At 48.6% G+C, this 25,751-nt stretch overlaps 1 protein-coding gene across 1 annotated transcript; it reads left to right on the top strand.

Annotated features, from left to right (window-relative positions):
• The first annotated feature begins 1,716 nt into the window (after positions 1–1,716).
• On the top strand, positions 1,717–25,406 carry FAM83C (family with sequence similarity 83 member C). Its single transcript, XM_072350346.1, has 4 exons — positions 1,717–2,262; positions 9,205–9,372; positions 13,377–13,501; positions 23,926–25,406. The coding sequence occupies exons 1-4, from the start codon at positions 1,717–1,719 to the stop codon at positions 24,848–24,850; spliced, it is 1,764 nt and encodes a 587-aa protein (XP_072206447.1). The 3' UTR covers positions 24,851–25,406.
• Positions 25,407–25,751: the final 345 nt, after the last annotated feature.

Below are 25,751 nucleotides of genomic sequence, written 5' to 3'. Positions count from 1 at the left end.
AAATAAAACATGCTCCTTTAGCTCTTTAGGAAGGCAGAAAGAAGGGTGGTGGTGGTGCACGTCCTGTGTTCTCAATGGGGTGATGCTATCACTCTGGAAAGCACCTCAAGAAAAATGCCCATTGAATGCCATAGCCCTTTGCTTACTTTGCTGTTTTTTTCCCCTTAACTTCCTTACCTTGGTTGTCTGTTCACCTCACCACTTTATGCTGTTCGCTGAGCGGCTCTACCACTTATTTAACACTTATAAAACTTTTGTCCACAGCAGTGAACTCCACGCCTGCAGCTTGCACAGCTCGGAGCCTCTGACTGCGCATTACCTTTACTAATGCTCCTGCACTTCACACTGTCAGAGTTCATCCTGACTGCAGCAGCCCAGGGACCAGCAGCCCATTTCTACTGGTCCCCCTGCTGCTGTAGCCAATGGAGAGCGGTAGTCCATGCAGTGGTGATGCAGGACGCAGTGTCCAGATGTGGCGGTTCTCACTGAGACATGGCTGTGTATCCCCACGGACTGTAGTCGGCTGATGCTCAGGGAGCAGACATTTAGCATTTGGGTGTCTTAATTTAGCATGGATGCATTTAATCCCCAGAGATTTTGTGACTTGTAGATGAAAGGTTGGCTGACCGGCTCCCCACGCAGCCGGTTCTGCGCTGGTTGGCTGTATGGGGTGGGGGAGGTCCCAGCTGCAGCCTGGGGACTTTGATGCATCTCCTGTGCATAGTTTCTCTTGCAGAGAGTTGTGTTCTGGGTACGTCCCTAACGTGGTGTTTTAGACCCTGTATTAATGCTGCTCTGCATTGTTTCTCCAAAAATAACCTCCTGGGACACTGGAGTTAACCAGTCCCAAAATGCACGGAAGGTGGGCAGTGCTGTAACTTCCAGTGCACCGGGGTCAGACTTGGTTTAAATGGCCCCTTCCTCCAGGAAATCAAATGCTGGGAGGCCAAAGGAGCCATTGCTGTCATAGCCTGCAGTATTGAATGACACAGATAAATACCAGGGCCTTGTGACACCAAAGAAGGCTCTGAGCAACTGATGGAGCCGCAGCTGTTCCTGTTGATGGCTGGGGGTTGGAGCAGGGGACCTTTAAGGGCCCCTTCCAACTCAACGATCCAATGATTCTATGAAGGTGATGCTTTGGTTTCTGTGCTTGGCTCTGTGTGGCAGAGCCTGGACTGCCAGCAAATGCTGAGCAGGAGAGAAGTGATGCTTTGGGGACAGCTGAGCCTTGTCACCCACTGGGGGTATTTGTACTTCGTTACAACTGCCCCCGAGAAGCGTGTTTGATTTGGAACAAATCTCAAGCAGGAACAAGTTTTACCATCTGCATTTCCACTGTGAGCACAAGGAGGGACAAAACAGGTTGGAGCCTGCTTGGCCAAGGGTGGGGACCTGTCAGGAGCAGAGGGGAGGGCAGTGCATGAATCAGGGACCGGGAGAGGGAAGGAGCGGCTGGGAGAGCCCAGCTTCTTCCCCGTGCAGAAGGGATGTCCCAGCACCGCTGCCAGGTGTGCGCTGGTGGGGCTGAGCCGGGGAGCAGCTCCTCCCCCGGGGTGGGAGGCCGTACCTGGTGATTAATGCACGGCGTGGAGCTCATGCTGAACGCTGAAGGAACCTGCTGGGAGGAACTCGGGAACGTACGAGAGGGCCGGAAATTACCTGGAATCCTTCAGAGGACTAAGGCAGCTGGAGAGGCACTGCTTAGCGCTGGTCATGTTCAACTACCTGGCAGTAGAGGTGAGGCCCCAGTTCCACCGCAGCTATGGGAGCCAGCAAGGGGCGTCGGGGCCGCTGAAGAACCGCCTGGAGCAGCTGAAGAAGCCTTGGTGGAGGGAGCCCACCCCGCTGGTGCTGCAGCACAGCGAGACAGCCAGGCTGGCCGTCGATGCCTTCCTGGAGCAGGGGGAGCGCGGCTACATGAGTGCCATCGCCGAGGAACGGGAGCTGCCTTTCCTTTCTGCCCTGGACATGGAATATATGAGCCAGCAGAGAAGCCAAAGCTTTCTGGAGCCAAATGCAAGGAGAGACAAAGAGGGTGACCCTGCTGATGGAGACGGGTCCTCCCTGTACTCCGAGCTGACCTCTGGCACCTACTTTCCGCTCATGTCTGATGTGCACCCTCCGGAGCTGGAGCTGGGCTGGCCGGGGATGCCACTCCTCACCATGTCAGGCCAGACTCAAGCCACCATCATTTTCCAAAGAAACAAAGCTAACAGCATTAAGGATCTGATCCGGTCTCTGATCAGCCGGGCTCGGACGGTACGTACAGCACAGTGTGGGCTCAGTGGGGTCTTCTGTCCCAGCACAAGTCCCAGTATCTGGTCCTACAGCTGCACACTGCATGCTCTGAGCTGCTGCAGTCTGGATGCCTGGCGTGGTGCAACTGCTCTTCCTCTATCAGATCTGTGACTGTTCCCGCTTCTTTCCTTCCCTGTAATTTCTTTCCCCCTGGGATTTCATGGCATCCAGGCTGTGCGCTTTAAGGCATTCTGTCTGTGCTTGTGGGTGTGCAGAGCGCAGTACTGGAGCCCACAGCAAGTGGTAGGAAGGTGCTGGTGCTCAACTGTGCTCAGCCCACAGCCGTGTCCCATCTGTTCCCCACCACGTTGCCTCAGGTCAGGGCTGTGTTGGCCTCTGGACCCCTCGTGAGGTGGGACAGGAGGACAGCACTGGGGGGCTTCTGCAGGAGAATGCAGGACCAGAGCAAACCTGTGGGATGAGAAGCCCTGCCTGTGCTTTGGGGTGGGCTAGAACACAGCCTCATGTCTTCAGACTCGATGTCTGCGCTGCTCTGGGATGAGGGAGCTCTGTGGTGCCGTTCCTGCTGGGTGGGATCTCCATCCCTCGGATGCCATCAGCACTGCACAGCCGCAGCATTTCCCTATTGAGCACAGTCCTGCTGGGGATTTCCTTCTTGTCACTCTGCTGTCATACAGTGTGCTAAAGCAGCTGCTCAGACCAATGTATTTCAGACACATTCCCAGCTTTTATGAACCTTTACGGTTCTTTCAATCTCTTCCACGTTCATTTTTCTTTTGTGTTATTTTATTTCACAATTTCAGGGATATTGAGTTAACTTCCAGTGCAAAGCTCACTTCTAATCAGTCAGTTCCTGGGTAATTACTCTTATCACCCTGCTGATTTCTTCTTTCACTCTACAGTCATTCCTTAAATGCCCAGTAGAGAAAGCAGGAACTGCAGGACTGCTAAGCCTGGGCAACAGCCATGTCCAGAATGCTGACAGCAGAAAGGAGGAAGGTGTTTTCTTTACCATCACCTGCAGAATGGAGCAAGCAGGTGAAGCTGTGGCCCTGCAGCAATTGCTGGGCAGTGCTGTAACAGCAGCCAACAGCTGAAACGCAGGCACAAAGTGGGAATCTGCAGGTTTTGCCCAAAGGAGAACCATCTGGCCACAGTGCTTCATGCCCTGTGGGTAAATACAGGAAGTTTCATCCAGGAAGTAACCAACAAAACACCCTGCTTGCCCTTTTGGCACCTGCTTTATGGCAGCTTCCATCACCTGAGAAGTCCCATGACGCTTTTCAGCAGTGGGGATTAAGGCACAGCTATGGTCGAATGCACCAAGTGAATGACTCCAAGGAACGTCCCCTTGTTTCTTAGATTTCGGACATTTTGATCCTTTAAACACCTGAAAAACATCCCGCTGCTTTCCAGCTCCCAGGAGCTTCCCTGTGGCTGCAGAGAGGCTGCACACCAGGGGCTTTTTTTTTTGTATCTAAGGGCACTTTGAGCTTTTTGTTCTCACTTGGCTCAGAAAATCACTGATGCTTTTCAGCCTCTTGCATCCAAGCCGGAGATTTTCGTGCAGCGTTTTCGGCTGCCGTGTGAGATGTGATAATGAGCTTCCAGCCCTCTGTTAGTTCTTTGCTGAGTTCTGCTGGCTTCTGTTAGCGGCCAGCCAGCACTTCCCATGACTAACTCTGATTGACAGCAGTTCCAGCTCATTCACAACCCCAGTTACGCATCTTTAAGCAGTTACTGAGTCATTTTGCTCTTCAAACCACCCAAAAGCATGTGAGGTTTGGTCTGTCAGTGCTAGAAGAGCCACCAGCGGTGGAAGCACCTTTTGCCTGGAGTGCCAGTAGCAGCTGTGCGGGGAGCTGCGTGCTGCTCTGCAATGTTCTGCAAACCCTTTCTGCATACTTTGCAACAGCAAATTCACACTGATAAGAGATCAAAATGGGCATCTGTTTCATTGGTCCTTCTTGCTGCTGCTGTTTGTTTTTCTGCTTGGCTGCATTTATCAGCTTCTTTGGAGGTGTATTTTCAGATTTGAGCTTTTCCTTTTGCAATCATAAGAAGACGAAGCACAGCCACACCTCAGCCTGCATTTGACAGTGCTGTCATAATATCCTTCTGTTGGCTGAGCTGTTTGTGCTGCCCGCGCTCTGTTCATTCCTCCTGCACACCTTGGACCCTGCCTTTGTGTCTGCATTTGTGACGGCAGAAAGGTCCTCGATGGTCCCCCAGAGAGGCAATGTATTGCTTGGAATGGCAGAACCACGGGTAATGACCCAAACCACACTGCTATTGGCAAATACCAGTCAAACCAGCTGTGCCGGTTATAACCAGACAGATGGCAGCCCCAGCAGGGTGCTGCTAAGTGCTGTAATTCCCAAAGTGATGACTGCAGTAATTGCTGCATTTGAGTTTCCAGAAGTTGATGCAGAAATATCATGATTTCACCCTACAACGGCAAGGTGTGAATTTTCCAGAGCCCGTGGGCAGCTGTCCTTGGGGTGTCTAAGTGAGAAGGCCCTGAGACAGCCCCAGCCTTGCAGCTTCCACCTCTGTGCCCATGGACATGCATCACTTAGGTCTGTAAGCCTGGGGTAACTTGAATGCTTCTAAGCCTGAGATGCAAGATGGAGCCCGAATGAGAGGTCATCCCTTTGTCCTGTCACAACAGACCCTGCCCAAGAGCTTGTCCCCTTCTTTCTTATAGCCCCCCCTTTAGATACTAAAAGGCTGCTAATACTTTCACTTTGAGCTGCTGTTATTACTAGAGCTGCCTGCCTTGTTTACCAAGAGGGTATGATAATGGAGCTGCAGCTGCCCTGTGGCACCCACACTCTGTACAAGCAGCCCCAAGGGCCCCTGCTCCTCCACCACGTGGGGCTGTGCTGGGACACATCCTCCCGTGTCCCCACTGCAGTCCCCATGCATTGGCTTTGGGTGCTCACCGGCACCGCCAGGTGCAAACCTACCATGCAAGGAGGGCACGAACGGAGCCAGCATTTCTTCCACTTCCTGATGCCAAATGAAGGCCCATTTTGGAAAACATGAGTCTGGCTGTGGCGTGGGGCTCCACCCGGCTTGCACAAGCTGCTGCCCTGCTGCCCGAGGCTCCTGCTCCCGCAGGACGCCAGAGCCCTGCCACAGCACTGCCACGAGATGCAGATCTGCCTGGCAGCCGGCTGTGCCCCAGCCCAGAGCTCTGGGTGCCACATGGTGACAGCACGCTGCCACAGGCAGCCATAGCAGCGCCTGCTCAGCTGCATCCCTCTCGTGGCGAGCACGGCATGCTGGCTGTGCTGCTGTGCAAAAACCCTGAATTCTGGGAAAAATGCTGGAGAAAAGCAAGCTGATGTGACCCGCTGCACCCACCTGGTACCACAGGGCTTTTCAGCATGGAGGAGCCAAGACCAGAGAAGCAGCAGCCTCTCTTAACTGCATTGTATTGACTTTCCAAAGCATGTTTAGACTGTCTTCAGGGCCAAACCTGCTCCAGGAGCTAAGCTGGAGATGAACTGGGCTGTCATGAGGCAAGTGTGTCTAAGAGGGACCTGCCTGGGGCCCCACACAAAGTTTGAGCTATAGATTTTTTTCTTTATGCTTTTTCATTAGAGGATGAGTAGCCTGGTCTTGCAATCCCTGCTCTTGGGCTGAAATGTGGAAGGACAGGGCCAAATCCTGCTCTTTTGCGCAGATCTCAGCAGTACCCAACGGGGACAGCACAGCAGCATGTCAGTTTGAGAAGCTGAGGGTATTTCTCACTGCCTTCACAGTGTTCACAGGGCTGACTCTTGATGAGTGGTGGGATTTCAGCATGAGCTCCTGGTTTGCTAGAGCCTCATATGAGCAAGAAGAACTATGAAAAATGCCTTTTGGGGTCAGGCTCTGAAGCTCATATCTGCCAGTGTGAGAGGGTAGAGGAGATGTGATTTTGGCCTGGGCAGTAGGAATGGCTTTTAGTGCTTGTGGGAAGAGTACATCACTCCTACAGCTGCCTTGTGTCCCATGTGCATGCCTGGGACCACACCTGCCTCGAGGAAGGTGTTCCTTCACATCCCCTCGTGGTGGGCTGGGCCTGGGGTCTCCTGCAAGAGGACTGCTGTAAGTGCGAGGTATGTGAAAAGGTGGTCTTTGGGGACAATGCAGATAGAGCCAGAAACCTTGTCCATCCATGAAAGTCAGCAGAGGAAAGCTCACCCTCCCTGCCACCCTCCATAAGGTGGCTTGGGCTATAGAGTACTGTGTTCGTTGTTATGCTCTACCATGAGCAGAAGAGGTCCAGACAGGCTTCCCACCCTCCTGGGGTGTATGACAGGCAGCAGGAACAAGCTCTGTCTCAGACTGTGCACAAGGTGCAGTGCAGGGCACAAGCATTGAGCAGCAGGGTAAGGTAGGCTGTTGGAGCTTCACTGCAAAACTCAGAGCTTTTGGGCCATCCTGGTTTGGACATCTCATATTGGGTGCAGAAACTCAAAATCAGACCTAAGAACCAAATATTTATCTTACTCCTAAGATATGGTAAGACCTGTAGTTCTTGGTAATTCCAGTATTTCTTCAGCTTTTGAAATGAAACCAACCTGTCTAAAAATCCTTTGTTACTTTACATTTTTCAGTGTGATGACCACTGCCCTGGGTTCTCAAGTGTTAACTGTTACTAGATTAAGGTCTAGGTCACCAGATTGCTCCATAAGCACCCTCAGATGAAGTGCATCAGCCCTGGCTCATTTTCCAGCACAGCAAGTGCTCTGCTTCCAGTCCCTTCCATCTCCAACCTGTCTCCCTATCCCTAATGGTGATGACCTGCAGATGGATCTCAGCAGTCTCCTCCTGATCCAAATAATGGCCTCCTTGCTGTTGTCTTCAGGCTGTATTGCTGCGAGGAAAAGTGGAACAGCTTTTTCCCTTACATCCTAGTGTATTTATGGCTTATTTCCCTTGGTCTGTTGTCCTTGTTGCAGGCCGTGCTGTGCTGTGAACTTTCTAGTTCTGTTACAGCTCACTTTGTTAGGTGCTTGTCATGACCTACCTTCTATTTTCTGTGTTTTCCCTCTAGTTTTTGGAGAACACGTTTAGATTGTCTGCTGTCACTCCCAGCTCTATCTTTTCTCCTCAGTGGGGTGACTTGCCATGGTTGTCAATTCAGTCCCTCTTTCTTTGTAGATATTGTTTAATTTTTATGCTATTCCTTCTTTCCACCCTTGGGATTCGTAACTGCCACTTCATGGCCACGCTTAGAAGCACACTTTAAACTACCGATCTGCTTAGAGGCAGAGTCAAATTCAGAACACCTCTTCCATTGGTCGCTTCTCACCTTTTGTATGAAATCCATCATGAGGGTATTCTAAGGGCTTCACAGGCAATATCTGTCCTGCTGTGCCTTTGCAGAAAATGGCTGGGTAGTCATTGATTCTACCTTTCCACCAAAGGCTGAGCTCTGAGCAGCTGCCAGATGCCTGTAAAATGCCCCATCTACGTGATCTTTCTGGCCCAGTGATCTATAGGCAGCCCTCAGTATAACAATGCATACCTTCTTTACTTACGAGGCAGATTCTTTCAGCCTGCTGGTGTCATTATGAGGCCACTTTCTGTCATCGTCAAAATGGCATTGCAATTGGGGGAAGTTATTCATGGCTGGAAAAAGGGCAAACACCACACCTGTCTTCAAGAGTGGTAAGGAGAGCCCAGGGAATTACAGGCACGTCAGCCTCACTGCTGTCCTTAGGAAGAAAGTGCAGAGCAAATCCTCCTGGAACATAAATCCAGGTACAGGAAGAACAAGATATGAATGTGAACACCAGCACACATGGCACCCGTCTGGCACAGTTCCCTTCCATGAGAAGATGACAGGCAGTGCGGATGAGGGAGGAGCTGCTGAATTCCCTGGCTTGAACAGAGATTTGACATGGTGTCACTTACAGCAGACTGCTAAGACATGGTTTGGACTGGTGGACCATGAGATGGGTGAGAGGAAATGGGCTGCATAGCTACACTGAGATGGTTCAAAGCCAAACTAATGGTGTTCCCTGGAGATGAGTGCTGGAGCCAGTACTGCTTTGAGTCTTTGCTAATGATCTGGAGGATGGGACAGAGTACAAACTGAGCGTGCTTGCAGGTTGTATGGCATCAAGAGCAGTCAATAAGCTGGAAGGTAGGATTTCTGTTCAGAAGGATGTCAGCAGGCTAGAGAAATTGGCTGATGGAAACCTCATGAATTTTAGGAAAGACAAATACACAGCCCTGCCTGTAAGAAGGAATAACTACACAGAGCAGGACACAGCAGAGCAGCCTAGGAAACAGCTTTCTGGAAGAATGTCCTAGAAGGGGGACTGATGGACAAGAAGCTAAGTGGGAGTGCAGCCAGCAGGGAAGGGGAAGGGACCCTTCCCAAGCATGTTCCATGATTCTGTTTGGTGTCCACAGGATGTGATTTTGGAACAAGGACATACGAGTACTTGAGCTACGTACCTTCTCCTTTACCTGTCAGCATGCTCCTCGTGAAGAAAGCTTGCTCCTCTAGGTTAATACAACAGTCATGTACAGAGTCTCTCTTACAGCAAATGAATCACGATTTTGGTCGGTCTCAGTTCTTCCTGTTTGTATGCTGTGTTTCTGGCACTTTTGCTTAAGGCAATACATACCTGTTGCTCCAGTGACACTGAGTTTGTGCACATGCATAACCCTTTCAGCTATTTCTTTCTGTGAAGGGCAGATGGATGAGGCAGGAGGCAACAGGCCAGGGAATGTATTCATAGTTATTGAGTGACTTTATCTGCTGCCATGGGGTAAGGGCCGCTAAACACAAAGTTCCAGAAGCAGTTTTCACTCATGTGGCCATTGATACTCTTTAGCTTTGGAGATTTTAATACTGAATTCTTAGTTTAAAGTACATTCTGTGTGAGATTTCAACTGTCTTCTTTTTTTTTTTAATCTTTTTCTCCCATTCAGGTAATAGCAATTGTGATGGATCTGTTTACAGACATGGAGATACTGTGTGACCTGCTGGAGGCCTCAAGCAGACGGCACGTTCCTGTTTACCTGATCCTGGACGAAGAGTACTTGAAGCATTTTGTGGAAATGTGCAATAAAATGTCTCTCACTCAGGACAGTTTCCCGGTGAGTTTTCAGTCACACTCTGCATGTGATAACCGAGCCTTGGAATCGATAAACATTGATTGTTCTGTTTGTTCTGCCCGGCTTTGGGGACTTACCCGCTGACCTCTCTCAGTCCTTGCCCTAGGAAACTGAATTGCAAGACTTAAATGACTCTTAGTTCAGATCCCTGAGATCCCTCAGATCAGCTTTAGGTTCTGTCCAGAACTGCTGCAGTGCAGCTCTGTGGCAAAGTGTGGGGAAGGAAAGCTGTGTGCCCCTTTGATGTCTTGATGCAGAATCCACCATTTCATCCTAGCCCTATTGCACGCACTCTGTGTAAAACCAGGAGTTAAAAATGTCAGGCCAGGATTTATTTCTTGGCTTGTGATTCTTTTTGGCCCTCGAGTTCATGAAGGATTTGTGAAGAGCCTGATTCCTCACTCGATGCGGTGTCCATCAGCAACCACGTGTGGTGCCTAGAGCAGGTGAGCTCTAGGAGTTAATGTTGCAGTGAAACAAGCACTCTTGACTCAGAAACTCCCAGGCTCAGAAATGTCCCCCGGTATCACACTGCCCCCATATAACCTTTCTGGCTGTCACCTCCCAGTGGAGGATGATTTTGATGTCACTTGTTAGTCCTACAAGGCCAACACTACCAGCTGTGCTCCTTCCTTCATGCCTTCCCTGGAAGGAGGGGCTGGTACTTTTCCAACCATCCATTTCATCTTTCCCTCACCTTGGGAAAGCTCAAAAATGTTGTTTTCCAGCATTTTAAATACAGATAGATACAATTGCAAACATCCTCATTTTTTCCCCTCATTTTCAACCTGCCTACACAAGGTTTACTTTAGAGATGCAGCTTTCTTTCCCCATGTTGGTGATGCTCTGTCCTTTCTCACTTCTCACAAGCCAGATCCATTTCATCTTGCCTCTTGCCATGGCAGCTATTAGAGAAAACTACTTCTTGCCAGAGCATGTTTGGTTTCATAAACAAATGCATCCCTAATGTCACCTGGCTGATCCAGATAAATTCCACTTCTTCAAAATCTGTTTTATTCGCTTCTTGTCCAAGAATCTGGCCATTGTTTTAAATTAAAATTAGCACTGGTTTACATCCATGGAGATGCCTGTCTTTTTGTTAGACCTGACATCCTGTCTTGTGCTTTAATGGCTAATTAACGCTTGCCTCCCCCATTCAATGACTCATCAGGTTTTAATATGAAGTGCCCCTCAGGCTGCTGCATCTCAAGCAGTACATTAACACACATGCTTGATATTCACATCTAACTGGAATGAATGTACATATTTTATTCGTGGTTCTGGGTTAAGACCGGATATGATGGTATATCTCCATCTGGAATAATTAATGACAACTCTGAGTGTAATGGGGAATTTTCTTACTTCTGAGAACTTTGTGTGAGCCTAATGGTGTCGAATCTTGCTGCTGATCATCAGCAGATCTGACAGTAGTGCATCAAGCATTGGCAGTGGTCCCAGCAGAAGATTGTTGTATGTTTTCAAAGGGACTTGTATTGAGGCTAAAAGTAAGCTGAGTGGCAGTGGCACATGGTGGTCTGGGTGTCCTGCAAGACTGAAGGATTCTCATCTTGCTTGGACAGCTGAAGGTCAGGATTGCCAAAGGGAAGAAGAGGATGGAAAAATTGAGCCAGCCTTGGAGAAGAGAGAGGGAGTGAAGGTTGCCATGGAAATAAATCTATGGGATATCTCTTGTAGTTGTTTCAGCTTACATGGTGGGAGAGGAAGCTCCTCTCTGTGAGAACCACTATTACAAAAACCTCAGCACTGGAAGAAAGAAAAATCCTGAATTGGATGACAACAGGATTAGGTGATCACCTCCCCAAGCATATCTTGCTTATTTCAGCAACTTGTGGTGGCATTTCGTTGTTCCATAGAATAGTTCAAGTTGGAAGGGCCTCAGGAAGTCATTAAGTCCAACATCCTGCTCAAGGCAGGGTCACCTGGGAGGTCAGCCTGAAAATCTTCAAGCATGAAGATGGCACAGCCTGCCCTGCTAACGTGTTCCAATGCCTGACTGTCCTCATGGGGAAAAGAGTTCATCCCTTCTCATAGGTGACAACTCAGGACATGTTCTGGGTTGCAAGAATAAGTGGGATCCACTGTGCAAAGCTTGTGAAGCTTCAGCTCTGTCCCTGCTAAAAGTTTCACTGAGCACAAGAGAAGACTGGAGAAGTACTTGGACAAGTACAAGTAACATGAAGGGCAGTATCATAAATGGTTGCCTTGTTCCTGCTATTCCCTGATCCCCCTATCCACCTGTCATGGCCTATGGCAGCGGACTGACAGTAGGGCTAGTTGGACCCTCGTCTGGAGGAAATTCATGAAGCCCTGAAGGCAGTGGTGCTCATTGCATGGTGGAGAGACTTCCTCAGCATGATGTGTGTGTTGAGCCTTTTCTGCCCTGCTGCACTGAACTCCCAGCAGACATTTCCAGGAAGCCCACCTGCTGCCTGCAGGGCTCTGGCAGATGAGGAGGGCTGGCAGGAGCAGAGCTGAGCTGGGCCTCCCACATGTGGTTGCTCCCAGCTCCTCCTGAAGGCACAACTTCCATGCCAGAAGCGCCACATAAGGCCAGAGACTGGGCCAGCCGGTCCCTGGCTGTGTACAGGCAGTCCTGCAAACCCACACTGCTCATCCTGCCCTGGAGGAGGAGAGGCCACAGCCATTACAAGGAGCAGCTCCTGGAGAGCAAGGAGGTAGATGGGATGTGGGTCTGTGCACTGCGGAGGACATCTGTGGGCAAATCACTACTATTTGACATAGAATCATAGAATCACAAAGGTTGGAAATGACCACTAAGATCATCTAGTCAACGCATCACCACCATGCCCACTAGACCATGTCCCTCAGTGCCGCATCTACACCTTTGTCCTTTATTTTCAGCCTGCCAGTGGGAGTTAAAAACTGTTTTCTGGCTGGACTGAAAGGTGCTGCGTGGTGTGGGACAGAATCCACCTCTGCAGAGGAGCAAAACAGCCCTGGCAGCTTGTGCCACCTGTAGTGACCGCTGCAGGCACAGGGTTCCATCTGTGGATGCTGGCACTGGGCAAGAATGAGCTGCCCACAGCGAGATGTGCCTGTCCAAATGCAGTGGGGACAGTTCGTGGCAGCTCCCAGCGTGCCAAGGCACTGCAGGTGCCTGGAGGTGCAGCCTCACAGATGCTTATTTGAGTTGTTTTGTTTGGCACCATTTCCTACAGACCTGCCCAGTAACTGCTTCCAGCAGCTGTTCTCCTATCCTGTTTGCCCCACCTGAGGTGCAAATAACTCCAATTATTGGCAAAAACCTCACCTTAAGACAAAGGCTTCTGTTGGATACCAGGAGCCTCATTTCCTTTTTGTTTTTTGTGCTGGACAGGAGGTTTCATGGCTGAAGTTGGATCAGGGAAGCTCTTAAGGCAGGTGAGAGTCAGCTCTGTTTCACCTGAATGCAGCCACATAGACTAATATCACTTTTAAATATACTGATAAAGGTAACTCTTAAAACAAGGACAGACTTTTCTGTAAGTCTTTTATACTGAGCAGTATGTTTTTTAAGAAGCCTGTCAGCACAGAAAATCAGAGCAGTGTACTCAGCTGGATGGAAAAGCAGTTGTTTGTGGCCTGAAACTAGCTTTAATGCAGAGCGAATGTAGCTGAGTATTAGCAATATTCTGGAGCAAACTGGACTTAGGCTCACATACTTCAGAAATGATCCGTCGGATCACTGAATTCTCCAGTTTTCTATTTTCTTATTTCTTTTTTTTTCACAGCAGGATTTGTACCTAAGCACAACTTGTTCACATTTGCTGGCATTTTTGTTTCATAGAAGCATTGCATTGTGATCAAATACGTGGGATGTGGGATCCAGCAAATGCTTGCTGCCGTGCTGCATTCTACCTCTGGGTGCAGCCATCCTGCATGAGATTCCATTGCTGATGAACTGCGGAACATTCCAGTTTGGTTCAGTTGTGATCCTTTACCATCTCTGCTTTCTTTGATTTCAGAACATGCGCATACGATGTCTGAGTGGAGACACGTACTACAGCAAAGCAGGCAAGAAATTTGTAGGCCAGGTTCTGGAGAAGTTTATCCTGATTGACTGTGATCAAGTTGTTGCTGGTACATACAGGTGAGAAAAAACAACAGCTGCTGATGCTGCAAAATACTGAATAGTTCCTATTTTCTTTTCCCTGTGATAAAGATGTGCAGCTGTTCCTCTTCATCTCACCCTTATAAATGTCAGTTTTCACTTTGGTGCCTCATCCCTCACGCCATCATCTTGCCTTACTGTTTTGTTCTCATAGCAGCCTGTCTGCCAACACTGACGGCTCCTGCAAACAACTGTCTCTGAGTATCACCTAATTTCTTAATGATGTAAAAAACGCCCTGCTGGGTCAGATGACGCCTCACCTTCCCTCCCACAGTGCACACAGTGTTTGCATCAGGCACGCTGGGGAGTGCTTCCTTACTTATTCCCTTTGTATCTGTTTTGGATCTATTGTTCCTGACAGTGACCAGCTTTCATTGAATTTTTCAGCTGCCATTGTACAGTCAGCATTTTTTCCCAGTTTCCTTTCCTGAAGTTGAATATGCACGTTCTATACCCTTTTTTAGGTTGCTCTCTCCCACCACAGGGTTGAAATTGTACTGTGAGCAGCGTTACAAAGTGGCTCTTCCACTTCTGCCTCTTGAACTGAGACTCACACATCATTCTTGCCCACATCCTGAATGGCATCTTTTCTTGTGGGCCAAACCATTTAGGCTAGTTAATTCTGGGAAGTAATTGCCTATTGCTTCCAAGAAGTTTTTCTCCGCAGCTCACCCCCTTGAAGCATTGGCCTTACCCTGGATGTGAAACCTCTCACTGTTACCCCTATCCTCATTCTGCAGCTCTAGTCTCACTTCACCCTGCCCCATGCTGCTGCACACTGTACTACCCATCACAAACACTGCAACTCCCCACCATGGATTGTTTGGCCATTTCTGCCAGTGCCCAGCAATACCAGGTCTCCTTGAATGCTGCTCTCTCTCCTTTCTCACTCTTTTCCATCCCCTACCCAGAGCCAGTACCCATCCAGCAAGCCACCAGTGCTGGATCTCCAAGCTGCACTTCCCTACTTCTGGCATCACCGCCTGAGAGTAGAAGAATCCTTCTACCAAACTCTGCCACTAAAAAACAGAAGTACTCGATCCCATCTGGCTATGGCAGTTCTCCATTTAAAAAGTATGGAGAGTAGTGCCTTTGCAGGCATTTTGGCCATGCGAAGACAAGGATCTAAGATGGGTGGGGTGCCTGGAAACATCACTCCATCTCTTTTGACTGCACCGGGGCCTAGATAACTGAAAGCACTCATTTTGAATGGCTATTTGGGCATGTGTCTGCTGGGCTGACCTCCATAGCCATGGGAACACTTTGTTAATTTCCCTCTTGCCCTGAGTCTGGGGATTGCTTGAAACACAGGTCAGTTCCCTGGGTCAGCTCCTCCCTTGCTGACCTGAAGCAGGGCTGTGGATCCAATGCCTGCTTGCTCTCTCTGGATCACTGAATCTTCTCAGGTTGTAGAGGAGAGCTGCTCACTTGGATACGGCCTTTTGCCTGATCCTCTGCTGTCCCACCAACCACCCCATGTTCTGGACTGCAAGAAATTGTCTCTGTCTATGGAATTTGGACAGAAAAGTTTCCACAGGAGAAAATCAGGTGCACTGCAGCTTGGCACTGTACTAGGTATAGCAGATAGATAGATTACTCTCCCCGCAGTTGGGAAAACAAGATTCAGAGGATGAGAGCAATTCCTGAATAAAGCCAAATGCTTCACTCAAGAGACTTGTGTGCAAGGATCAGAGGCTTCAGGACCTCTGGGGCTGGATGTTGTATGTGCTTCTTCATGGCCACTTTCCCACAGCAGACTTTTCCCACCTTGATTGTTCTGTCTTCGGCCTCCACGACACCCTCTGGCAGTGAGTTATGCAATTTAATTTATGCTTTGTGTGAAGTGATCTATTGTGTTTACATTAAGTCTACTGCTGTACAATTATACTCGGTGCCCCCAGATTTCCATAACTCGGGAACAGTAAATCACTGTTCTCTATTTATTTCCTTGACTGCATCCATGATTTCATCTTCCTCCATTATAATCCCTGTGTGAATCATCCCAGCTGAAGTATCCTCAACTCTTCAGTCATTTCTCATGCTGTACTGCCAGACCTTTAATCATTATTGCTGTCTTTTGAGAGACAAATTGACCAGAACTGAGTGAGGAGGTCAGGATATCCCCACTCACTGTACTTCAGTATGGGTGTAAGGGGGACAACCCCCTTGTCTCCACTGTGGCAGTTCCCTTCTGTTTGCCTTGTTGACCACTGCGATGATTCTTGTTTAGAACTGTCCATGGGAACTCTGACCACTTTCCTAAGTGTTAATATCTGGGAGCTCATCACTATATGGAGGACATGAGATTTTTGCAGTAGTTTGCATCTACTGACACTGAATTTTGTCTACCACTGTGTCACTATACCATAAAACCCTCTCACTGCTTCTTATATTATCCAATTTTCCCGGGACGATTTACAGCCCCCCATAACTGACAGGATTCCAGTGGGTACATTAAAGTTATCGTTAGCGTTTGCTTCCCATCTTCAGTCAACTCCTTAGGAAGACTTTCTTCTGTACTCCACAATCTTTCTAAGAGTCCTCGATGAATGACCGCATCCAAGTCTCTGTAAATTCACCCATCCTACACCATGCAGGTCATACACGTCTGTGTGCTCACTGCCTCCTTCAAAGAACGGCAGCAGGCTTTGAGGCATGGCTTCCTTCCACAAAAACATGCTGAGTCTTCAGCGTTATGATTATAGGTATTTATGCATCTCATCATGTTACTTTCTGTTTGCTTCTACCAGTCTGTTCAGTATGGAAATAAGCCTGGCTCCTTCGTAGTTTTCCAGTAGCTCTTTGAAAGGTTCATATTGACGACTTCCATTCCTCTGTTACCATGTTCAGTTTGAAATGATAGGTTATTCTCTGGTTAATAATTGGAAAATTGCTGACTTCCATTTTTTGAAGGCTGTTTATTTTAGTGTTTTCTTTTACTGTGCCTTTTGACTCCAGTGACATTTGGATCTGTTAACTTGTCTTTATTTTGATAGGTATGTTTGCTCTGAGCCTCCAATATAGCATCTTTAAACAATCTTCCTGCTGCCTCAAGCAGTTAACCTCTTTGGTTACTCGTTTAAGTTTCTTATTAATAGCATTCCCCACTTTCTCTTTTCAGTTAAACATTACTGTTGTGGGTCACTTTCCTCCCAAAAGTACATTCGATAGGCGTATGTCATCGTTATTTCTGCAGAGCGGCATTTCCAAAGGAGCTGTTTCTCCTTTTGTTGGTTTTCTGGTTAGTTTCTCCCTAAAGCAGTCATTTGTAGAGGGAAAAATGCAGTTTCTGCAGCTCTCCTAGTCTCGGCCCCTATTCAACATGGATATAACTGACTATCTCCGTATTCCTCTGCCTTGAGCAGAGCAGAGGCCATGTCCCTTAGCACACCGTATGTACTGTCAGTGCTCTCTGTTGATTCACAGTACAGACCCACTCCTACGTTTTCCATATTTGGGAGTGGAATTTTAATCTAGCAGGGAAATATTTCATTTGATGTTGCATTATTTACATTATTTGACTTATTTTTCTTTAATGCTTTGTGCCATTGCCCCAGCCAGCATATCCCCTATTCGTTTTTCCTGTAAAACTTCTGTACTTCAGTTACATTGTTCCTCAGTTTCTTTTCCCCAGTCCCTTTCTGACATGACTGCTGTGTCAAAGTCATCATTCCAGCTCAGGCATCTCACAGTATCTGTTCCTTTAGATTAGAAAAGCTGTGGATGTATGTATATCTGACCCGGCTGCCCCACACTGACCACTTCTCTAAACACGGCTTTATTTTCTCAGGTGTTACTCATTGACTCTAAATCCTTACTGGCATTGCATTGATTTCCCCCTGTCCTTACATCAGAACACGTTTTTGCTTTTATTCCTAAGTTTGAGTAGGCAGTTTCAAACTGTTACGTACATCATAGAATCATAGGATGGCCTGGGTTGAAAAGAACCACAATGATCATCTGGTTTCAACCCCCCCTGCTCTGTACAGGGTCACCAACCACCAGACCAGGCTGCCCAGAGACACATCCAGCTTTGCTTCAGATTCTCATTTCAGACCTCCCTAGATCTTCTGTGTTACATTGTGCAGCAGTCACATTTTATTCCGGTTAAGATGGAATTCAGCTTTCTTCCATACAGTCACTATGTTCCACACTTTCCCAGTTCCTTTGGAACATACCATCCTTTTCCTAACATAATTTCCATAGCCATGTACTGAAATGTTCTTTTACTTCTCTGTTCCATTCTAAATGTGGTAGAGGGAGCATTTTATGAGGCTACCAAGAAGATCCTACTTGCTTTCAGCTTCCTACCTTGATGCTCTTTTTTTTTTCATCCAAGACACACTCATCAGTGGGAAGTGATTATAGGTGTTGACCATTGGCTTCTCTGTTGCACTCCATAACTTTCATCCAACTGTCTCTGCCATCCTTCATCCTACTGTACTTCATCCCATCTTCCTTCTTTGTAGTCCCCCTTCCTGAGCCTTCCCACATGTATTTACTTTGAGTACTTCCCTGTTGAACCGCATCTGTCTATTTCATGACCCTTTTCAAATTCAGACCCATGCAGTTCCTCCACATCGGATCTGATTTGCTGATGTAATGGGTGCACACTCATTCACAAAGCTGCTTGTGCAAATATGGAATAGCAGCAGAGCTGAGATCCCCCCAAGTTTCAGTACATTCTCCAATGCTGACAGTGAATCCATCCAGGTGCTTGGTCTGCCTACACCCTTTCTTGCAGGGAGGTATTTTCTTTCTGTTTTTGACTACTCAGATATTCGGTGTCTCTTAGTTCTTCATCTGTAAGAAGAGAATACTTTCTCCTCACATAGGTACTCATATCATGCCTGAACTTCTGACTTCTCCCCACATCTGTAGCCATAAATTTCCCTCTTCTGACTAAATGTTTCCATTGCTTCCCTTCTTCACCATTGTGTTTCCTATTAATGAAAAAGCAGAAATCTAAAATCCTAAATATAATTGTATTTAGTTGGTATCATTCCAGGCACCAGAAAAGAAAGTACTTCCTTGAGGACTTTTTAACCCGACAGAGTGAAGGGTATAAACACATAAGGGCAGCAGATGAGAGAGGAGCCCAAGGGCAAATGGGGCTACAGCTAAACAGGATTTTGAGCAGGAAACCTTGAGTAAACGTTTGCCAGGCTAGGAGTAGAGAAAGGAGGCGGGACTGTCAGCCTGAAGGCACTTACAGGGCTGTTTGTGCTGCCCTAGAGGAGGTTTCTCAGCTCAAAATGAAAGGTGGTCAAAGTGCAGCTATACATCCGGCCAGTGGCACAAGGAGGAAGGAGCTCATTGTTTGCTCTATCATCCTGAAAGAAACTCAGTGCTTGGGCTCAAGGCTGACATGACCAACTAAACTGAAAAATTAGGGAAGAAAGCCAAGAGAGGGTTACAAAGCTTCACCTCTGGCTTCAGCACAAAGGAAGGCAAAAACAAGTACACGGGTGCTTGGCAGAGGGAAGGTAAAGCTACAAGGGTTTGAAGCTAGAGGAGGCTTGGCATTTCCTCAGGAGAGAAGTGCTCATGCCCTCAGGTAGCCGTGCCCCACACAAGAGGAAAGAGCTTTTAAGAGAGAGCTCCAGATCTAACCCAGCGAGCAGTCACCTTCAGAAATGAATGGCCATTAAGCAGAAAGTGAGTGCAGAGGGAATGGAAAGCACAGTGCATCAGCCAGGGAACTCCAGGCTGAAATGTAAAGCACTGAAATGCCAGCAGACAGGTGATGTAAAGCTTTGCAGAGCACACCAAATCAAAGAGGAGGAAGCCTTCAGGTGTGCAAATAAAAACTAAATCCAGAAGGAAGAGACGAGGCATAGTGTGGTGAGAATGAATAAGCAATAAGGGATAACCAGGATGGGATGCCCAAATTAACTGAATACATTGCACTTTAATATATTTTTATATATTTATATATAAAAGATGTAAAAAGAGGGATGAAAGTCATTGCAAATGCACCAGAAACAAGCTTAAAGAGCTTATTACGATAAAAACAGGTTATTATCATCTCAGATATTAGAAAGGAAATGGAACATGAAATGAAAAGTCTGGAAATAGTATGTATAGTAAGTGTGTGTAATGTAGCACGTAGTACCTGTGTTGAACGATGAGTGAAATGATGCACAGAGGCTGTTTGGGCACACAGGATGAGAGCAGAATACCTTCGCAGCGTCCAGCAAGAAAACGATACAGCTGTGTAATAGGGGAAAAAAGAGAGGAAAAAAACCTGCTGCAAGAGCAGCTGGGTACAAAGAACCGCAGGGCAACTGCACAGCACGGCTGCGAGGAGGCAGCGGCATCCCCGGCCGCCGTGCGGTCCCGCAGGGGCACACAGGGAGGTTCTCGCCGCTGTCAGAAATGCTGCTGAGCCGACACCGCGTCTGAAACGCGCGGAGCATCGGGCAGGAGCTGCCCCAGCCCTCCTGGTGATGCTGTATCTCCATCTCCTGGCCGAGGGCTGAGCTGCACGGCGCTGTGCGGGGCTCTGCTGCCGCTCTGCCTGGCTGCAGAGCCGGGAGGCCGAGGGGGGCTGCCCTGTCCTCCTGCCGTCCTTTCCCGGGAGCCTTCCCCGGGGCGATCTGCAGCTGACTTCTCCCTGCGCAGCGGTCCCTTATGGAAGCACACAACGGCACGAAAATGGCTCTTGAACCCTCGTGAACTTTCAGCATCCAAAGTGCTCTGCATGGGAGGGGAAGTACCAGTTCTTGTCTGCACTAAGTTCGTAACCCATTAGCTTCATTCACCGCTTCGTTTTCCTATCGAAATAGATCAGGAATGTTCATTTTAGCTTCCCTTTGCCTCAGATGAGCTGAAGGAAGCACTGCTAACAGCTGTCTTATTCCTGGTGTTCCTATTGCGTACAGAGACAGCAGATCTTGGCCCTCATTGTCCCATGTCCCACTAGAGGCTGAAGAACAAGAGTTTGTTGGCGCAGGGCTGGGTGGAAGCTGTAGTGGTGGGTACAGCCATGGTTAGCAAGGCCACGTCATCCTGTCATGGAAACGATGGTGAGGAAGAGCCTCAGCACAAGTCCAGAGCTCCTACATCATGTCAGGGTGCTTCAGGTCCTGTTGGGATGTGGAGCGGGCAGGGCCTGTTGCATTAGCACAGGAAACTGCAGTACTCCAGTTGGACTGAGGAAAGGAAGAGCCATGAGAGGAATCAGTGGTGGGACAGACATAAGGCCGGTGGGTTCCCCCTTGTGGGGGAAAGGCAGGTTCCTGTGGTAGGCAGGGAGAGCTGGGTCTGCCTCATGCCTTGCTCTAGGGAGATGGAGCTTGGGCCACAGGGTGCTGCAAGAAGACTGAGGCAGAAGGTGCAAGTCATGGGGCCCAGAAAGGGAAGGAAAACCCAAACATGCTCTATTATTTGCCTGCTGCTAAGGTGAGGTTAGAAGCCTTGATGGGTAGCTGTAGCGATGCTCCTGCTAGACTGTGTGAGTCTATGAGACATGAAGCCTCCTAACCAGCACGAGGTGGGCCTCTTGCTCAGCTCTGCTTCCAGCTCTCCTGGCAAAAGTGGTAGATGTGGGTGGACAGGGATGGCAGCATTGTCTTTCACTTGATTATTCCCATGGTTCACAGAATGCTCCCATGCTCCCAGTCTGAGGGATGCGAGCCTGCCCCTCCAGAGCATGGGTGTTCAGTCCTATTAACCCATTTGTGGTTCTGAGGAGTTCAAGTGAGATTGGGTGTTTGTGCAAGCATCCTATAGCTGCCTTCAACAGCCTCATGGCCCATGGTTAGCAGCTGATAGATCCCTCAGTAGATGACTCCAAATAGAGTCTGTGTCATGCTATGGGTGACAAAATGCTGTGGGGTCAGCCTTGCACTGGGGCATCTGGGGTTCTAAGCACTATGAAGTGTGGACACAGCACTCCTGTACAGAAGGGCCATAGCTGTAAGTAACATTGATGGGAACAGCAGCATCTCTGGGAGCCAGGCAGTGCTCCTGGGATAGGTGCCTTTGAGGGAGTAAATAAGGACTACATGAAATTGCCCCTGTCTGGGCTCTCAGATTTCTTCAAAGAACTCATATAGCTTTGTAGGAGATGACTTTCCTTTACAAAAGCCACCTTTCTTATTATATTGTATTTACCTACGCAGCCATTAATTCTATTCTTTAGTGGAGTCTCTGCTGATTTGCGCTGTGTGGTTATGAGTATCAATGGTCTGGAACATGAAAAAAATTCTATCTCATTAGCAACCTTCTGATAATTAAGGCACTTTCAAGTGAGAGATTACACATCCCAGGTAGTAAGTTGCTGAGCTGCTTTGCCCTTTGGCACGCTCAAGTGGTCCTGTGAATGTTCTGCTGATATATTATATATAACTTCTTGCACGTAGGTTTCAATGTGAGACTCATTCTCTTGTTCTGTATAAAGGTGGGTTCAGGGCCGAGACCATCCCAAGCTCCCATGGTAAACACCAATGAAGAGGAATTATCTTAGCTTGCCCATGGTGCCCATGCATTAACCCCACAGAGTATTACTGAGTGTTACTTCTTATGCCTTTTGTAATTTGTGACTTACATCATTATGAACCGTAATGACTGCGTACTGCTCGGGAAGAAGCCAAAAGCTGCTTTTCCTACTCTGAGTTCCCAGATAGCTGTATTGTAACATAAACATCGATGAGGTCCCAGTACAGAGTCAGTATCTTGTCCTGAGATGACATTTACTTGGGAACAAATGCAACCTCCCACTGCAATTGCTTTCTCATGGCTTCTGTGATTTCACCCTACTCTTGTGAGTCAAGAAACGCTATCTTTCTTCAGCAACTGATACTGCAGCCTTAAGATGGCATTTCTGCCCACAATGCTCCTGTTTCATTTAACACAATTAGTCTGTTTACTACAGTAAGAATAAAGGAAGAGACTGAGGGATGGGATGACCAACAGCCTGGGGAGTTTACCATACAGATGAAGCTTCCCTGTTTAATCAGGGAAAATAAGGATTGGGAGGAGAAATGTGATTACTATCTGTAGATATGCAGATATGTAGATATCTGTAGTGGGGAGCAGAGAGCTCTTTAAGTTACAGCTGGCACAAACACCAGGTGGGGTTAAACAGGTAAGGCAAACATGCAGACTGGTAGTAAGTGAAAGTGCTTCATCGGCTGGAACTAAATGGTTGGCTTTTTTTTTATGAGTATAACAAGCTCCCCTGAAGGATCCCAGCACACTGTACTGCAAGAGCAGGCACGAGACTTGCCAAGCAATGGACTCAGGTGAATTTCTAACACCTCGTCTTTCTTAACTGGATAGTGAGGAAAAGATGAAATGAGTCTGGGAACCTCATGGCAGTACTTAAGGAAAACAACATCGGTTTTCCTGTCCTTGTGGTGTCCCTGTGGGGCCCTGCACACCTCCTCTGCTCTTCAGGGCAGTGCTTGAGATCTCCATTCCTCACACTCCCTCCTCACTGAGCAGCCCCCTCGAGTCCACCATGTAGCAGATCTTATGGACATGAGAACGAAGGATGTGTTAAAGCAAGGGAAGAAAAGGGGAGTCCAGGCATGCCTTGATATCCCCCCAAAACACTCTCCTTGCACTCCATGAAAGGGGATGGTGCACTGTCTTGTACAGGACAAATGCTGAGCTAGGAGGTCTGCAATGCAAGCTGGGCAGAAAGAGCCTTTCTATACAGAATTCAAGAAGAGTTTGAGCAGCAGACACAGAAATAGAGTTTGAATTTTGGGTAGTCCTCTGTGAAGCCAGGAGGTGGACCTGATGATCCTTGTGGGTTTCTTCCAACTCAGAATATTCTATGGCTCTATGAATGCCACATGCACTTGTGTTTCAATGACCCACAGCCTCTCCATCATCAGACAGCTGGAGGTCTCCTCACTGCTGCCCAATGGATACAACCCACGCCTCCTGCACAGAATGACAGGCCTGTCCATGAATGTTTTGCTGGTGTTCTCCACCACCTGAATGGGACTGGGAGTGGGAAAAGATGCTTGTCTGTGGGCAGAGTGCTAGCAGTAAGAAGCTGAAGAAGAAACAGCCTGAAATGCGCTGGTGTGCTTTTTAGCACAGCGCCCAAATGCTGCTCTGCACCCTTCACAAAGCTAAGAAAACCTACCGTTAATGTGTTAATGGTTGCTACACTCACTGTACAGAAAACTCTTGTCTATTGTTTATATTTTCATACACCTCATCATATCATCAAGCTGAAATTAAATGACCTTAAGTAATGATATAACATGTATAGCACGTAATAGAGCACCTATATACACACAACCTCAATTCACACACTGCAAGAAGGAGTGCTAATTTAGAAACACAAGTGGGGTAGCGATGCATCACTTAGATGCCAAAATGAGTGGCAGGTGTCTGTATGAACAGGAGTTACATGTGATTCTGTTTTTCCTTTCCTGCAGCTTCACGTGGCTTTGCAGCCAAGTCCACACCAGCCTGGCGACCCACTTCCGCGGCCAGATAGTCGCAGAGTTTGACAAGGAGTTTCGGTATTTGTATGCAGAGTCCAAAGCAGTGACCAGCTTCTGTGTGCCGGATGCCTCATTTCAGATCACCTCCGAAGCTCCCGACTTCCTTTTGAAACCCATCCGCGTGAATGACGCAGAAACCTTGAGCGCCTCCAGCAGCCTCTCCAATGTCAGCATCAAAAGCATCAAAATGTCTCCCTTCATGAAAAGCTCCAGCTACAACGTTCACCAGGACAGGCAAGATTTGAGCCCTGAGTCTGGTGACAAGAAGGGGAAGGATGATACATCTCTGAAGCCCGTTTGCTCTACGCAGCAAGGGGAACCACCAGACTCAGCCAACAGTCCTCCAAATAAGTCCACGCTGTATCACAAACCGAATCTCGTGGCAGGGAGGACATTCTTGCAGCCAGAGCTATCCCCTGTCTGTGGTTCCTACAGACCTAATTACCAAGGAGATGACAGGGCTAATAGCGGCCACTGCTCCACACTGACGCAGGATCCAACACAGCAGAGCCTTTCAGAAGGCACCAACAGCACCGGGACGAGCGCGAAGCAGAAAGGGCCTGCTGCTACCTCTGGGGAACCAGCAGCAGAAAATGACAGCGGTTTTTATGGGATGGAAAAAAGACAGAGCTTTGGACAGGGGAAATTGGACTTGCTGTCTCCGTACAGCCAGCCAAAACGTGAGAAAAAGCCTGTAGTTCCTTCCTATGATAAACTCACTGAGGACATGCTGTCGGATAAGAGCAGTGCGTACGGGGCTGAGAAAAGAATGACTCTCGGGCACAGCAAACTGGATCTGATCACCAAATACAACAAGCTGAAATCCAAACACATACACAGCCGGTTTGAGCTCTGAGCTGGTTCTCCCGGGTCCTGCTGTGTCCTTTGGTCTTAGTTTCAAGTGGTTGCCACCAATCGTTGCATCTGGGGCTTGAAATCAAAGTACGGGGTGGGAAATCGCTTTTGTTCCTATTAAAAGGTGTCTGTGTTACGCTGCAGTTTCTAACAGACTCAGATGACTGACTCGGATGAGATTTGCCAGTATCACTCAAACTTTCAACTACGAGATGATGGTGAGAGGGGCAACGAGAAAGAAATGATGCCCACTGCTACCTGCTTCCTACCCACATCCCCCCAAACACACAATAGCTGCAAACTGAAGGCTTCCAGGGTGCGCCCGTGTTCTCGTTGTCCCCAGCGATCCCTGTCCTCTGTCCGCTGCTGAACACGGAATGATCAGACGGGGCGATGTTAGAAATAAAGGCGCTGTTCTGCTGCAACGAGCCGTGTTGGGTCCCTGCTGCGTGGGGAGCAGCCCGAGCTCAGACAGGGCCCCGCGCCGGACCGTGCCGGACCGTGCCATACCATGCCATGCCGTGCAGTACCGTGCCGTGCCATACCATGCCATGCCGTGCAGTACCGTGCCGTGCCATACCATGCCGTGCCATGCCGTGCAGTACCGTGCCGTGCCATACCATACCATGCCATGCCGTGCAGTACCGTGCAGTACCGTGCTGTGCCGTGCCATGCCGTGCCGTGCCATACCGTGCCGTGCCGCACCACGAGGACACGGGCTGCAGCTGCCCATGGGCGGCACTCCGGCTGGTAATGGCAGGTGTGCGGGCTGCAGGGCTGTGAGCAGCACACGGCAGCCGACACGGACCACGCCGCACATTTGCGGGCCGTACGCGGCCCGTCCGAAGCCCCTCCCGTGCCGCGCCGAGGGCGCACGCCCAGCTGGCGGCGGGGACTCGGCA

The sequence above is a fragment of the Excalfactoria chinensis genome, chromosome 15 (genome assembly GCF_039878825.1).
Source record: "Excalfactoria chinensis isolate bCotChi1 chromosome 15, bCotChi1.hap2, whole genome shotgun sequence".
NCBI lineage: Eukaryota > Metazoa > Chordata > Aves > Galliformes > Phasianidae > Excalfactoria > Excalfactoria chinensis.
This window is presented reverse-complemented; position numbering and strand designations above follow the sequence as displayed.

Excerpts from the sequence above, each read along its gene's own strand:
- FAM83C (XM_072350346.1), top strand. The coding sequence starts at position 1,717 with ATGTTCAACTACCTGGCAGTAGAGGTGAGGCCCCAGTTCCACCGCAGC. Across the intron at positions 2,263-9,204 it reads TGATCAGCCGGGCTCGGACG|GTAATAGCAATTGTGATGGA; the intron begins GTACGTACAGCA and ends TCTCCCATTCAG. Across the intron at positions 13,502-23,925 it reads GTTGTTGCTGGTACATACAG|CTTCACGTGGCTTTGCAGCC; the intron begins GTGAGAAAAAAC and ends CCTTTCCTGCAG.